General features: G+C 42.6%; 1 protein-coding gene across 2 annotated transcripts in view; it reads left to right on the top strand.

The window, feature by feature from the left end:
- The first annotated feature begins 6,344 nt into the window (after nucleotides 1–6,344).
- sh3rf1 (SH3 domain containing ring finger 1) overlaps nucleotides 6,345–16,748 on the top strand; it is a 46,029-nt gene continuing 35,625 nt past the window's right edge. Inside the window, exons 1-2 of one of the 2 annotated variants that reach the window (XM_046873223.1) lie at nucleotides 6,345–6,472; nucleotides 8,349–8,863. In XM_046873223.1, the coding sequence (XP_046729179.1) occupies nucleotides 8,513–8,863 (351 nt within the window). In that variant the 5' untranslated portion in view covers nucleotides 6,345–6,472; nucleotides 8,349–8,512. Of the gene's footprint in view, nucleotides 6,473–6,866; nucleotides 7,014–8,348; nucleotides 8,864–16,748 lie in introns of those variants that run through there. The other variant, XM_046873222.1, reaches the window with a different exon arrangement.

Below are 16,748 nucleotides of genomic sequence, written 5' to 3'. Positions count from 1 at the left end.
ACATACACTCTTCTTCTTCTTCTATCGGCTTCTCCCATTAGGGGTCCTCTACATCTGCCTCCGTCACACCAATTACCTGCATGTCTTCCCTCACCACGTCCATGAACCTTCTCCTTGGCCTTCCTCTTTTCCTCCTTCCTGGTGGCGCCATCCTCAGCATTTTCCTACCGATATACCCTATGTCCCTCCTCTGCACCTGTCCAAACCATCTCAATCTCGCCTCCCTCACCTTGTCTTCAAAATGTTCCCTAAATACACTCTAGTGACCAAATATACAGAAATAATGGGCCTGGACCTCACTTCGAAGTATCAACTCGACTTGTCCTTGGCTTGACCCACAGTATACACAGTAACTTCTAAGATTTGGTGACACCGACCATCCCCCAATTCATTTGACACATGATTGGCTCTGGGTCCAGATTGTCACTAAACAGGTGCAAATCCTGTTTGCAGCTGTACCACTACGAATCGAATTATTCACGCAAAATAACACATTTTGAGCAATCCATACATCTCCAGCCTACTTTTGGCACAAGATAACATGTCGTGCCTTTTCCCTTCTCATTTTTCTTGTCCGCCAGAACGCTCGGCACTGTCTTTAACAGCAATTTGTCTTCGATATCATTTCTCCCCGTCATCTCCTCGTGCTCAGCAGAACCCTGGCGCCCGATCCCTTTTCGCTGTTTTCCGCCAATCCGTTCCGCTTCCATGATAACCCTTACTTTAAGGACACCACTAGAGGAGACTCTTTAGTAAAGAAGTCCATATGGACAACAGTTGACCATACGATTTTGTAAGGTTTTAAACATCATCTATAGTTAGTGCTCATTTTCTGTTATATGAACCTCCACCCTTCTGGGAAGATGTTCCACTAGATTTTGTGCTCGTTCCAGCTACAAGGAGGTTTCTAAAGTCGGGTTCTGGCATCTGTAAGGTGAGGAGGTTTTGTTTAATAGGGTTGAGTTCAGAGCCCTATAGCAGGAGATCTTCCATTCCAAACCAAACAGGTTTGGGTCTCCTAGATCAAGAGAAGAACCACAAATATGGTGCACATATACTTTTGTACCATCCACGGCTCATCATTGGGTCTCCTGACTTCTACACGTGCACAATGCTTTGAAGAAAATGTTTCTTTTCCTGACACCCAAGAAATTATGTTTCTCCTTAGACTTGAAGTGAACCTTTTTAATAGAAATTTTTCAATCTCGTCACCGTAGCGGGACAGCAGGACAGAGGTCTGCCAGCGGTGCCGTTAACCGTTATCGGCGTCCTCCTGCCCGCTGCGCTGCGATCGTCCCAGCAAATCAACCTCATTCGTCACTTCGCGGGGGCGAGGAATTATTATAGACTTCCCCGTTGGATTCCCCTTGAGACGAGGAAGGACAGCTTTGTCCTACACGGCGTCTTTGCCAAGCTTGTGCCCGTGCTCTTGTATGGACGGAAATCTGCTGTGAGTCTTAACTCACTAGTGCACACTATTTGCATTGGGATCACCTGGGAACGGAAATATGTGGGAATATATACAGTATATATGGACAAACGTTTGTCGACAGTAAATACAGTAGAGTAACGAAGATACATTTACTCAAAAACATTATAATTTTATTATCCTATTAAACTCCTCCCATACATGCACAGCTGCTGTTATATAAACCGATTCATCGCCTTCTGACCAATCAGGTTTTGGATCTGTTCATCCGCCAGCTTGCTGCATCGTGAATATGCAGGAGAGAGTTGCAAGTTTGTCGCTTGTGCTCTTCTAAAAATAATCCCTACCGCCGCTATAATTAGCTCGGTGATTTATCAACAGAGTACATCGTTTTGGGGGTCATCCAGGGAAATTAGCTTAGCACTGATACCCCACGACCACCCCCCCCAAAATCAACCATTGAGGGAGGTGAGTAGTAAATGTCTCCAGGCAACAGTGACATACAGCCTGAAGGTTACTGCCAGGTCCAATGAGATCGCAGATGCCAGCCAAGGGCCAATATATCGTAAATCAGCCCCCGTTTTATTACCTCACACACTCGCAATGCCTCTCTCTCTCTCTCTTTTCTCTTTATCTCTCTGCATTTCGCCCTCTTTGAATGCAGTGTCCTCAACCAGAGATCAGCGTAAATCACTCGGTTTTTATTGTTCTCCCCCTCTGCCCTTGCGCTCTTCACGCCGCAGTCCTTCTGTTTCGCTGCAGTGCTCTGTAATGGGCCCGGCAGTGTGGGCACGGAGGAAGAATAAAAGCAAATCCATTCCGCTCTAACGTGGAGATGCACACACTCATCTAGAAGACGCATCCCTGAAACTACCCCCCACTTCATTCTTTCTCCATTTCCATGTTAAATAACTGACACGCAGTTCCTGGAGGTATTTTGAAGACGAGGTCTTTTTTTTTTTTAGAGCCATTAGCCCGTATTGTATAGAGGGGTAATTATAACGATTACACAATACAGGATCTGAAGACTCTAATGAGAAGATCTGCCGTATATATACAGTTTAAGAAGATTCTGTATGAAGGGTACACTGAAACCTTATGGTCACCCAAACGTAGTTACTTAAAGGACAAAAACAAATACATTATTCATGAAGATTCTTTTATTATGATGGCGCTGCTGAATTCTCAAATCTGATTGGCCAGAAGGTGCTTAATTATTATCCTTAGAGGCAGTGCAGGATTGTAAAGCAGTAGTGTGTACAGTGGATCTAAAAAGACACCCCCATAAAAAAACCCCAACAAAGATAAATCATAACCTTTTCCACCAATTAAATATTTTTCTTCACAGCATTATAATTATAGGCTGTATATTAACGTTTTTGGAGAAAACCAGTAGTTCTGGGTGAAATCGAATATTGAGCACCACCATATAATTAAAATGGGATGTTCCTCGTTTTATGACACCACTCCGAAGATTCGACTATACGAGGGCACCCCTGTGTACCACGTTTGCAGCAAGGAAATTCGTTCTTCGCATATCCCAGCTTGCATAGAGCCTGGGGTTAAAGCGCAGGGTGGGCCATGATACGGCACCCCAGGAGCACAGAGGGTTAAGGGCCCAAGAGTGGCGATACCAGGGCTTGAACCCCCGATCTTCATAATCATAATGGGTCATAATCCCAGACTTCAATACTAGATCTTAGCTTGAAAAGATGAATACTTGCAGTTGCCTTTTCAAGTATTACCAATATGGCTACAATGTTTTTGGACAGTAGGAGGAAACCTTGAGTATCAATGTTGGTTGAACCAGGAATATTCCAAGGTCTTGGGGCTTTTGGGGGCAACAGTGCTACAAATTGCACCACTGTTCCCCCCTGGTAAATCGAATTATTATATATATTATATACTTATTTGAGAGGTTTGTTTTTTTCGTGGCCAGTTTCTTCATCTATGCATTACAGACAACTCTCACGTAGAACATTTTGTGAACGTGTGGTCAGGAACCCGTTACCCGTGGCTTGTGTGTAGGAGGATTCCACCAGCGCCTGCTATGAAGATTATAATATAAAGTTCACTTCACTTTTTCCTGTCCTTTGTATCCACTCGTAAACCTGACACCTTCTCAAGTGGAAGTCAACAAGGGTGTGTTTAATGTTTTATAGCCTCTAATTATTGCGAACATGCTCGGCTTGGCTTTCATGTTTGAACACACGGCGGCCCAAATAGGACATTGGGTGTTATAAGATTACTAATGACATGCTGGAGATACAGGACGAAGAACCGACAAACCCGAGGCTAGTCGACTTTCCGGTCTCCAACTCGAATGTGACCCGATGGGTGGAATTAAGCGCACAGTGTGTTCGTGCCTATATATTACCGGGCCCTGTTTTAATCCTATTACGTGCATTGCTATTCTGGAAATCACCGAGTCTTGCCTCAAGTCCTAGGACTTTTTCCTTTTTAATCAAGGGCCAGGGCTTCTAGTTACAAAGGATGAAACCTGCCTTTGTTTTCTTGAAAAGAGGGGGAAATTTTTTGACAATAAGGGCTTCAGGGACTTCGTGTTTTCTTCACTGATGAGTGTAATATAAATCCCAGTTTGTCTTTGTGTTCAAGTTGAGACTGAAGTATATATAAAAAATGATCTAGGCAACTTCAAACAGCAACGAAGGTGTGACGTAATAGACACGTTCACTAGCATGTGAGTGTGTGTGTGGGGCAGTCTGGCAAGCAGCTGGAAACCTGACCTTTGAGCAGCCAGGTGGAATACCTGTTGAAAAGCTTTGATAAATGGAGCCTCAATGCCAGCTTCATGACTAAACCACGTGCCGGAGTGCACTTAGCGCCACTTAGCTCCGTATACACCGTGTCCATGATTACTTCAGAAATTATGTTATGACTTTTACTATTATTGGAGCCAGACCTCGTTCAGCACAAACACACCCCCTCTCTGTCATGGTGTGTTTTCATTTGGCTCAAGCCATGTCAATCTTTTACCTCAGTCGGTACTGTGGTCACCTCTGCAATGCTGTTGTCTCATAGCAGCTTTACAGAATGTAAAAATAATTGTACAAAATGTACTTCTATTTAAATGTAGGTATGTATCCCAGATGAGCAAACCTGGGGGATTTTATATACTGTATGTATATAGTTTTTGATCTAAAATCTCTAGCCACATCTCAAGTCCCTGGTCTGGTAAAAAACTTGGGACAAAACACGAGGATCCACAAGAAACTAGCATGGATGTTGGGAGAACCTACATAAAAACCAATCACAGAGAGGGAGTCAAGCTCAGGATTCAATCATGTAACAAACTGAGTAAAATGCATAAATATGAGAATGGGAGATTCTGGAAGACTAATGACTGGAAGAAAGTTGTGTGGACAGAGGAGTCCAAACGTGACATTTTTGGGGCTCTAACAGAAGAACTTAAGAAAGTTAGACTGCCTTATAACCAAATTTAAACATGGTGGTGAAGGTTGGAGACTTATTCTGGATGAAAGAAATCCTGAACCTGAAAATGGTCAGTCTGGACAATGAGCTGAAGCATACATCAATTCTCTGTAAACTGTATTTAGAGAGCAAACAGTAAGCCTGAGTGTTATCTCTCATGGAATGGCCTGCCCAGTTTCCACACCTAAATCCCATTGAGCTGCTGTGAGATGATCTGGATCACAACATCAGAAAGAAATCCAACTAATGAAGAGCAACTTTGGTGCGATTTACGAAGGGAACTGATTGTTTTGAGAATCCAAGAGAAACATACAGTCTTGGTGTGTATACTGTATATTACTGCTCTTTGTGTATCCAAACCAATGAAAGGATATGGACCTTTTTAACGGTTTTTTCGAGACCCAATTAACGTTATAAAACCTGTCGAAAAACTACAAGTCAGACACAGGATTCTTCAGCCGGTGTACGCATTCCTGCTCCAACCCAATCAGATATCTTCGACGCTACATTTGATGATAAGGGTGATATGAGCGACTGATCTAAAATTTATGCACGCACAAACACGTGGCGAAATCTGAAATTCTGCAGCTCGAGATCCAACATCTAGAAATGGATGCTGATTAGCTGCTGGCTAGCTAAATACAGGTAAGTTATTTGGATGCTTGGGAGCAATTTGAGTGCTATCTAAAGTACTTCGCAAGTGATGGTGATAGAAACAATGGACGTACAGTGGTGGGAAAAAAATACACCAAAAAAAGTACACAGGTGAGGAATGTGGACAGGCAAAAAGCCGGGTTAACACATATATAAACCCCAAAGTGATTAAATTCTCAATAACTTGGTTTTATTAGGCAATGGTTTTATTTTCTATGTAATATTACATTCCTTATGCACACAAAGCCCATCCGTTTTACTGCCTGGTTTTCAGTGAATATATAAGGGCATTTTGAATTGGATAGCTGCAATTTGGGACGTGTTTATGACTGTGTAGCATCACTGAGAAGACCAGTTTTGGCAGAGGAATGTTGTCCCATATGTGTCTGATACAGCAGTGGTCCCCAACCTTTTTTTTTGCGCCACGGACCGGTTTAATGTTGGACAATTTTTTCACAGACCGGACTTTAAGGCGTGGCGGATAAATACAACAAAACATAATGATATTTTTTAAATATAATAATAAACGTGAATCCACCGTGGTGGTGTTTGTTCATTTTGTTTGCTTGGGGGTTTGAATTTAGCGCTAATGTGTTATTTGTTATGTAGTTTGCAAATCATTGAATATTGTTATTTACATTTTACAGTGTCCCAACGTTTTTGCAATTGAGTTTGTGGAATGAAAAACACTTTGTGTAAAAAAAAATAAAAATGTTGTTATTCGAATATAACATCCGTCTCCTAACTGTATGTGTCTGGTAGAGTTGGAGTTGTTCACCTTTCTTCGCGCAATGGACTTTTGTCTCTGGAGGCGTCCCTCTGTTTTTACGTCACAACCTGAAGTAGTTTGTGAATCCCTGTGGGCGGGGACAACAACCAAAAAAAATTTCCAGAACCTACTCAGGACAACAGAGTACGCCACTTTTTACTTTATCGGTCAGTCCCTGTTTATTTTTTTTCTTTCTCCTTGTAAAGCCTTTACCTGACATATTTTGAAAAAATTTAACCACACACATACTTTTTGTCAAATAAAATATATCTTATCTTGAATTGTGCGTGTTTTTGGAAAGAAAGAGAGAGAGAGAGAAAAAAAACGCAAATCCTCCCTCCCACCTTGACGTCTGCTCTCGTATTCCTGCGTGTCCCACAAGATCCACTCAGTTGATCATGGCGCTTGGACGCGGTAGGGTCTCTGTCCTCTTGTCTTCTTTTCCTTGTTGTCCTTAAACTCTTCCCAAACACGTCCCAGATTCAAGCAAAAAAAAAAACCCAAAACACTATTGGAAGAAGGGGACTGATTTTTTCCCCCCCCCATTGTGGACACCAAATTCCAGGGATGATCATGTGAACATCTAAAAGACTCCAGGATTGAGATTTCAGGGAGTCTTTTTTTTTTTTTCCTTTTTCCTTTTTCCTTCCCCCCTCCTAAGTTTTCCCAGCATCTATTTCTGAAAGAGGAAGAATAGGAGGAGAAAAGGTAAATATGGTATTTGGGATTATTATTATTTTTATTTAGAAGATTTATTAAAAGTCGGGTTTTTAAAAGTGGAAATCTGAATATGTACATTTATGAATATATAGAAATGTGTTCCATAAATTGGACAAATCAAATGCTATTGCGGCAAATCTTCAAATAAGGTTTGTATCCGACATCAAAGTGTTTGTTTGTTTGCTTGTTTTGTTTGATAACATAACAAAGTTTGATTTGTCGGAACAACAAGACGGCGCCTGGCCACATTTGTATCCCTGCACGGAGACAATGTTGCCTCCTGAAAAAGCCTGGGAACAAACAGTGTTTTCTAAAAACCGAACTACTCATTACCCACTCGGTTAGTTATTATCCGTTTGTGTTTACTTCGCTTGTGTATGAAAACAAAAAAGCAAGGATTGAGGAGAAAGTCGGCTTTTTCTTTCGCGCTTTGAAGCTCTTGCATTGCTCTAAGGATTTTTTTTGTGAATGGCCATTTTTTCCCACCACGCTACACACTTTATAGTCCTTATTATCCAAAAAAGTGTAGTGTGTGTGTAGATGCCTTCCCAGTTTTTTGGACCGTTAAAAATGGACATCGAGACAAAGTTGAATCAGAATCAGGTTTATTGGCCAAGTGTGTTGACACACAAGGCATTTGGTTCCAGCTGTTACTTACTATCAAAGTACAGACATAAATAAAAACTATACATTCAGCTTGGACTATACAAGACAAAACAAGACAAAGGAACTTATTTATATATCCCCTCAATTTCCTGTTCTGACTTGTGTCCTTGTTGCCTATACAGTATGGGAAGGTGCCAAAACATTTGCACATTACTTGTAGTTTTTTTTAAAGCTAGTAGTAATCTATGAGGTTTTAAATAAGACTTTAGGGCAATCTTAGTCATCTTGCCAGCTGCCAGCACACACACTTGTGTATGTGTTGTGTGTGTGGGGGGGTGTTAGTCTTTTGTCTGCCTGTTGGCTAAGGACCAGTGATGTTGTAACATGGTATAAGTTCCTTTGTGGAGGTGTTTTAATGTTAACAGGGTGTTTTTTTTACCGGGCTGGAAGGTTGTTTATTGTGTTCAGCCGCCTGAAATCTGACTCCCGTTCGAGGCGTCCGAGCATTTTTTTTTTGTTTGATGATCGAGAGTTTCCCTAAACACACCGCATTCCAGAGTATCCCATATCCTGCCTTGTGAAAAGCGGAAACATTCGAGGTTAGGAGGGAAAACGAGGAAGGCATATCGACCGGATTGTTTAGACGTCCCTGCGTTTAGGGTTGCCGGTCCACCCTAGATTTGTGTTCTTTGACATTGTCGATTTGTCTCCTTGCAGTGCCTGCTAATAGTGCAACAATGGTTGTGGAATGGGAATGACATGACAGCTGAGGCGATCCTCGACACTCTTTGGCTGTCTCTCGCATGCACACACACGCGCAGTGTGTCTGTCTGGTTTGATGGGCCAGACGGAGTGACCGAGTCACAGCACAAGCGTCAACCATGGACGAATCGGCCCTGCTGGATCTTCTCGAGTGCCCGGTGTGCTTAGAACGCTTGGACGCCTCAGCCAAGGTACTCCCGTGCCAACATACGTTCTGCCGCCGCTGCCTGCTCGGTATCGTGGGATCGCGTGGGGAGCTGCGATGCCCGGAATGTCGCACGCTCGTGGAGAGTGGCGTGGACGAGTTGCCGAGCAACATCCTCCTCGTACGCCTGCTCGACGGCATTAAGCAACGACCCTGGAGAGCCGGCACGGGTTGCACCAATGGCTCAGCTGGCGGAGGGGTCCGAGAGCATGCCAACTCTGGAGCGCAGCCCCAAAGAGCTCAGACCAAAAGCACTGCTGTCAGGGTGAGTTTTTTTGCCAGTTACATTCACTAACCATAGAAGCAGTCTCCAAATGGTTCAAGCTGGTTGCTGTTTAAATTGTAGCTAGTCTGAAGTGGGGAGTCAGGCAGGTGGCTGGGCAATATCAAGAGGTGCCATTTGTCATCTGCACAGTGACATCGTAATTGACCTCACAATAGCCTTTGTCCGCTTTTGTAGCAAACAGCAGAACATTCTGCAGCAATCCAGACAGGAACTGACCTCCTTCCACCACATTCCTGTATGTAGTTTATTGTTGCCTAGAATATGTCCTATACCAGCGAATTCCTGTTCCTTTCTAAAATGTTACTAAATCGTCGGATACAAAATGTCTTTCATGACCTCGTAATATTCTTCCCTCGCCTTGATAGCATAAAAGCAGAAACTTGTGGAGAAACCCAGACAGGAACTGACCCCTTTCCACCACATTTATGTATTGAGCTTGTTGTTCTGGTATAGGGACAGTGCGTGTAGGACGTTTTGGAGACAAGGTGAGGGAGGCAAGATTGAGATGGTTTGGACATGTTAAGAGGAGGGACATGGGGTATATCGGTAGGAGAATGCTGAAGATGGAGCTGGCAGGAAGGAGGAAAAGAGGAAGACCAAGGAGATTTATGGATGTGGTGAGGGAAGACATGTAGGTATTTGGGTTAAAAGAGGCAGATGTAGAGGACAGGGGGGTATGGAAACGGATGATCCGCTAATGGAAAAAACCGAAAGAAGAAGTAGTAGGGATGAAATGATTCCTGGAGTAACTCCTGTAATTCAAATACAAAAATCGTTTAGCCCATTTAACTACACACGGAGCACCGCGTTTCCCCACGGACCACTATTACTGACGCGCCACCTGCTGTGTTCTGGACAGTTAAACACAAATACGCTGCGGAATAAAAAATGTAATAACAGTGAAGGCCAAGAAGAAGATTCGGGCCAAAGAAAATGATAGAACGTTTCCAAGAAGTTTGGGATCATTTCAAACTATTGCTCTTTAATAAAGGAAAAGTACTTTTTATCCGATTACCCGATTCATCGATGAAATAATCAGTAGAACACTCGATTACTAAAATAATCGATAGCCGCAGCCCTAGCTTACTGTTACCTTTAATGTCTTCTAGACCAGCAAAACCATCCAAATTCCAGTCACATGATATATGTTCAATCAACAGTAATAATCATGAGACTCAAACCACAGCACGTCATCTTGCGACGAACTGGGAAAGCCCAAACTTGAGCGTCCGTCCTGAGGACTTTCTCGTGGTGGAAAACATAATGACTTTCGAAACTGGAGACTCCTTAAACAAACGTGTTCGATCTAAGCTATTGCAAACTATTGAAGGTGAGGGTGTTCCCCTGTAAGATGGATGGTGGCCATGTCAGGATGGTTAAACAGGAAGTACAGTCGGTTGTTGATGCCATAAAAATTTGACGTGAGACAAGTATGCTTAGCATTTCAAAGGTCGCTAGTTTTCCTTTCTGCCTTGCCTCGGCTTGATGTATCTTGACGACACCCGTGCGTATATACGCGAGTGAGTCCTGATAACATCTCGTTACAGATCTTTATGCTCGCTCGTGCCGAGTGAAACAGTATTCACTGGATCGTATCACGCTTGTGCGTGCAGGCACATGCAGAAACTGGAGACAAAAAGAACACGTCCTCTTGTTATTGTTCGTGGACGTCTTCTATTATAAGTTTGCTCGCGTTGGGATAAGCCTAGGTCGTCGTCATGGCAACATGTTGTGTTGTTATGGTTTTCCCGTCTTCTCGTGAGGCTCACTTTTGGTCTGAACTGGGACCAAATCAAAAGACGGCCCTATAATCAAGACTCGGTTTACCGGCTCACGTTACCATCTTAGTCATCGGCTCTTTTGTTCTGGTCAGAGTCGGAGCCTTTTTTCTTCAGCCGACCTGGTTACGGTCCAAACCGGTCCACTTCCTTCTCGCTCTGTCGTTTTGAACAGCCAGGGAACCTGTTTGTTATCTGGAGTTATCTGTTGACTGCAGGAACATTGTGACGACCAACATTTGGCTCAATCACAATCGAAATAAACACTCTGTGTGTGCCATCACTTTTCTTTTCCACCTGCTTTCAATATCAGTCAAACGTTCCTTTATTTTAAACGGAACAGAAATCCCCCTCGGTGTACCGACATTGTGCCGAGTCTTTAATCTTGTCGCATTTCAGTTCGGATGTGTTTGTGAGAGCTATCGGCATTGGAGTGCAACGTTTTTTTTCTTGGGAGACACAGTGTGTGTGTGTTGGGAATCAGTGGACCTCAGGTATGTGCATGAGCGATGCCAGTAACTGAGTTCGGCATTGGCGGCGTCGGCTCCTTTCATGGTGCTCTTTGCTGTTTTGTTGTTTCGGCTTTGATTGTCACGTGCGCACACACACACACACACACACACACACACACACACACACACTTCCTGTTTCTACACTTGCAGACGTTATGAGTCTCAGATCACTGCATTACATTGAACATGCAAATTGACTACAACTAGCAGACTTCTTTGGTTCTTGCCTGTGGTCTTTCTATGTGCCTCTTTAAAGGAGCCCCCAGGAAAGAAGACCTACTTTATGACAGAAATGTTATGGATGTCAGGTAGCTGTAAAAAAACACTGGGTTATACACCTTAATAACGGCTCGTTGTAACATTTGTGACTTCCTGTAGCAACTAGGGGAAATGGCAAATAGGGGTGTGAAACTTTACCCTTTTTTGCGATTTGATTCGTTTACAATCGTCATGTCAACGGTTCGAAATCACGATGTGTCAATTTCCGAAAATGCCGAAAGCATTCGGCAACTTGTGCACGACGATCGTCCAAGAACAATCCACATAACCTCACCCTACTGTCCAGATTTGGCTCCTGCAGACTTCGCCCTCATAAAGATCCGACTCAAAAGATCGCCGTTTATTTGATACTTCGGCAGAGATCCAGCCCGAATAGCAGAAGGTGGTTGACACGCTTCGAAATGTCTTGGACACGTTTCAGAAGTAGCAAAAACGCAGGGGGTTCTGTGTTGCTGTGCAAGGGGACTATTTTTGAAGGCGATGATGTGTAACTGTAGATAAATCAGGTACTTTCTTGTAAACAAAGCTAGTCTCGAAACTTTTTGATTCCACCTCGTATCTTATAAATATACATTAGCTGAGCTAAATACCTCTCGGCACTGGCATCTGAGACTGGTGTCAGAGTTAAAACGGCTAACCTTGTTTTTTATCTATCCTATATATTTTATTTGTGTGTGTTTTTACACAGCACGTCCAGTTTCTTGCTTACTAGTTTGTTTATAAAAGCCAAAATATGGCCAGATCTCAGATTGTAATACACTGGGTGCATTTGTTGTATCATTTACTAGGGTTTCGCCTCCGTCCACCATATTCGGCGTGTCGAGCGTGTATGTGACAAACGATGTCAGTAGGCTATAATCGATTATGGTCTATTACTGACAGACAGCTGTTGCATTGCCTTAGGAAGCACCAGACAAGCTGAAAGAGAAAGAGAGAGAGAGAGAGAGAGAGAGACTACAGAGCATGAATTAGTCTGCCCATGTTGTTTCGCCTTGCTACCAACCTCCACCCCGAATGCCCCCCTTGTTCACCACCTTGTGTCTCCTTTAATGTGACAGACAGACGGAGATCTCACTAACGAGGCTCCTGCCACACATGGTGTGACGCTCGGCGAGCATACCCAGCTGTCAAGCCCATAAAGAGGTGGGTGGAAGTGGGAGTGGGGGTTGGTTGAGACAGGCAAGGAATTTCCAGAGAGCAAGACGGAATGGAGGATGAACTGCACCAAAGAATGAGGTGTCAAGGAGTGAAGTGTAGCGTAGTGGCCCGAGGACCAAATGTCCCCATAGGTAAATACACCACGCTTTGAAGAGACAATGCTATATTACAGCACCTCACCGAACCAAAAGGAAGTGTGTGTGAAAAAGACTTGTTTGATCACCAAACATGCTCACCATGAGATTTTACTCCCAGAATTTCAAGCTGCACTAAAGAACCCGGAACCATTTTTTTCCTTCTCGTGATCAATGATCCGCTTACAGAACAGAAGAGACTGACCTTTTCCAAACACAGACCTTCTCCTGTAGCTTGTCGACAAACAGGCAAAGGATGATCTAATTTAGTCCCCAAACAGAATGCTGGGACCTTTCGCGTTTTTACTGACTCTCCAGGATCTGAGAGTTTCCCTGGATTTAAAATGTGAACAGTTAATCAAATTCGTAGCTCCATGATTCTGAAGCTTTTGGCAAGAAAAGGTACACAAAGGTATAGATGTAGAAAAAAACAGAATCCTGTCTTTTTTTTTTCCTCCTCTTTCCAGTTGTCTTTCCAGTAACTGGAGTTACATACCTCTTCTGTATCCCTGCTTTCACATAGAAGTGCAAAGAGCCAATTCAAACTCCCTCATAGGCTGAAGATCTAATGTGAAACACAGTGGAACGGTTCCTAGAAGTCTTAAGAATCGCCATGAAATGTCATGTGGACTTACACAAACTTTTATCCCATCTATTGTTAAATAAGACATTTTTGACCCTAGCAGCAGAGGCGCCCGTGATGATCCCTACAAAGAAGGGGTCAGAAACCCGGGTTAAAGGTCATAAGTGTGTGGGGTCAGGAGTCATGCATGAGAAAGAGAAATCAACGCTTTGATCCCCCTTGAGACATGAACTCGTGACCAGTTGGCGGGATATTAATGGCGTTATGCTCATTACTGACGTGTTAATGATGCATAGGTTTGACACAAATACAATAATGTTGCAAAATGTATATATTAAAAAAAACATTTTTTTTTGAATATACAAATGTGGAAAAATCTGCAAGAAAAGTTTTTTTCAAATTTTTTTTATGCAAAAACAACTGTAAAAAAAAATCTGTACAAAATGTGTAAAAAATCTGTATATTTTTTAAAACATTGGTGTAAAAAAAAAATTTTAACCAAATTTTTGATAGTAAAAAGTGTACAAGTCTCTGTAAACAATGTTAAAAATATATATATTTTTTCCCTTTTTATGCAAAAAGAACTGTAAAAAAAATCCGTATAAATGTGTAAAAAAAAATCTGTAACAAAACTAAAAAAAAAAAAAGCAGCGTTAAACAACCCCAAATATTACTGCAAAAATCTGTTAAACATTGTCAAAAACCTTTATTAAAAAATTGATAAAATTCAAAACAATTTATAAAGAAAAATATTATCAACATTCCATCTTCATATCATGCTTCATTTTTGCATTTACATTTACATTTGCAGCATTTAGCAGACGCCTTTATCCAGGGCGACGTACAAAAGTGCTTTGAGTCTCTAGTAATGAATAAATCTACACTGGTACGCAAGATTACAAACTTAATATAAATATAACTCTTGAATTCTACAAGCTTGGAAGTGCTAATTTAGGTATTTCAGGAAGAGGTAGGTTTTCAGTCGTTGCTGGAAGATAATCAGGGACTCTGCTGTACGGACATCTAGGGGAAGTTCATTCCACCACCTCAGTGCCAGAACAGAGAAGAGCCTTGAAGTGTACCTACCTCTCATTCTGAGAGAAGGAGGTACCAGTCGAGCGGTGCTGGAGGATCTCAGACAGCGTGGTGCAGTGCGAGATGTGATGAGGTCACTGAGGTAAGATGGTACTGGTCCATTTTTGGCCTTGTAGGCAAGCATCAGTGTTTTGAATCTGATACGTGCAGCTACTGGAAGCCAGTGAAGGGAGCGCAGCAGTGGTTTGTTTTTGCTTTGTTGTTGTTTTTTCCCTTCCTCTTAGTGTAGAAACCACCCCCCCATTTTTTTTTGTCCCTTGTACATTGCATCAGCACCCATATCAATATCGCAAATGCAGATGTTTGCTTCCTGTTCATCTAAAATGCCCGCTCTCAAACTCAACATCTGCCACTTCATTTTATTCATCAATGATTTTTCTTTTCTTTCTTTATTTTAAATTTCACCCACAGCCGGAAACTGTATTCAACAGCTATTTGCTAGTTACTTCCTGATATAAAAAAAAAAAAGGTTGTAGCAGCTGAAATAATAGAAATCGCAGGGGAGACTAGCCAATCAGGATTCAACAGCCATCAAGATGCTGAAGCTTGTGGCCAGAAAAGTGTAGTATACCATGAAGTCGCAGTTACTGTAGAAGCTATTGCTAGTTCTATTCGCATGTAGATCTTTCATTCGTCTCAACGGTATTTTTTTCTTTTTTTCTGCAGCAACTTTTTATCCAATCAGAATCGAGAATTCACAAATGGTGCGAAGTAACAGTCTTCAGGAGTCTACAGGCTTCCACCCCCCCTTAGTATACTCAGGCAATGACTGTGATTGGTTATGATGTCAAAAGAATGTTGAAAAAAAATGGATTTCTTTTTTTTTTAACCGTTCCTTTTCTACATGCTTTTTTTTGATGGTGCACGGACTCCTGCTGTCCTGCACCGCCAACATAGCTTAGCTTGATACTCCTTCAGTCCGCCACACACACACACACACACACACACACACACACACACACACACACACACACACACTCTCTCTCTCTCACAGACACACACACACGTACAGTTGAAAAGATTCCTGAAATGTCCATCGGTGGCTGTGTTTTGTTCAGTGTCAGGAGACGAGCTTCCCCAGGAGCTCCCTGTTAAATCCTGCAGTTCCTCCCTTTGATGTGTGAAAGTCTTTCTTCTCTGCCTCTGACTCCTCTTTCTGGAGTCTGCCTTGGAAGCCTGTGTGTGTGTGTGCGCGCACACATACACTTCTGTGGTCTTAGCCGGACAGGCTTTTAATACACTGAGTAAGAGCCGGTGTGTGTAAAAGCCTCCCACGCCGGCTCCCGTGATCGGCCAAACCATGCTTGACTCACACTGGCCCTTTGTGATGACATCATTCATGCCGCAAGATCCCCTGGCTGACCCGGGCCTGTGTCACGGCAGCCCCTTGTTAAGGCCAAAGCCCTGCAGCCAAGCCTACACTTAACACACACACACACACACACACACACACACACACACACACACACACACATTCTGTTCTTTCTGAAACACTCCTGATTTTTATTTATTTATTTTTGTTTATCTATTTGTCTATTGTTGTGTCTGTTGTGTCTGTCTGTCTCCCCATGGCAATACCCCCACCCCCACCGTTTTGTTCCCTCTTTGCCACTTCAGCTCCTTTCGGGAAGTCATGCAGAACAAAAAGGATGATTTCCCAAAGATGTGTGTGTGTTTGTGTGTGTGAGAATGTGCGGGTCAGCCCCATTAGTCACCATATGAGTTTTTTAACTGGGATAATTGATTCTCCAACAGCCTGAGTTTGTCTTTTCTTTCATTTCTCATGAGCAGCTCGTGTTCAGGGAGGGCGAGTTTGTACAGAAAATAATGCACCAAGTGAAACCGCAACACAAACACACACACACGCTACACAAAAAAAAGCGTTCAATGTTGAGATACAGCACTGCAATTACACCTGATGCTCTTAAAAAGGTACACACCCAGTGATTGAGTGTGTGTGTGTGTGTGTGTGTGTGTGAGATTCGTAAACATGTTTGTGCTTCTTGTCAGGAAGAATTAGTGTTGTGTGTGTTTAAAGAGGGGACACATCATATAACGCGTTGAGCCACTACCACTGTCGCCATGACTACAACCTCTCTATTTCATAATATTGTGCCCTGGGGATGGGGTGGGTGTGTGTGTGTGTGTGTGTGTGTGTGTGTGTGTGTGTGTGTGTGTGTGAGAGATTTTTTTTGATGTGTCTAAACATAAGAGGTAGAAACACAGAGATGGAAAACAGTATAATTAAAGTTCTGTGTACATTTTTTACACACACACAGGTATCAGTATATTATAATAATAATTATAATAATTATAATACGCTCA

The sequence above is a fragment of the Silurus meridionalis genome, chromosome 18, assembly GCF_014805685.1.
Source record: "Silurus meridionalis isolate SWU-2019-XX chromosome 18, ASM1480568v1, whole genome shotgun sequence".
NCBI classification, from domain to species: Eukaryota; Metazoa; Chordata; class Actinopteri; order Siluriformes; family Siluridae; genus Silurus; species Silurus meridionalis.
The sequence above is the reverse complement of the archived record's forward strand: the minus strand, read 5'-3'. Positions and strand labels throughout refer to the sequence as shown.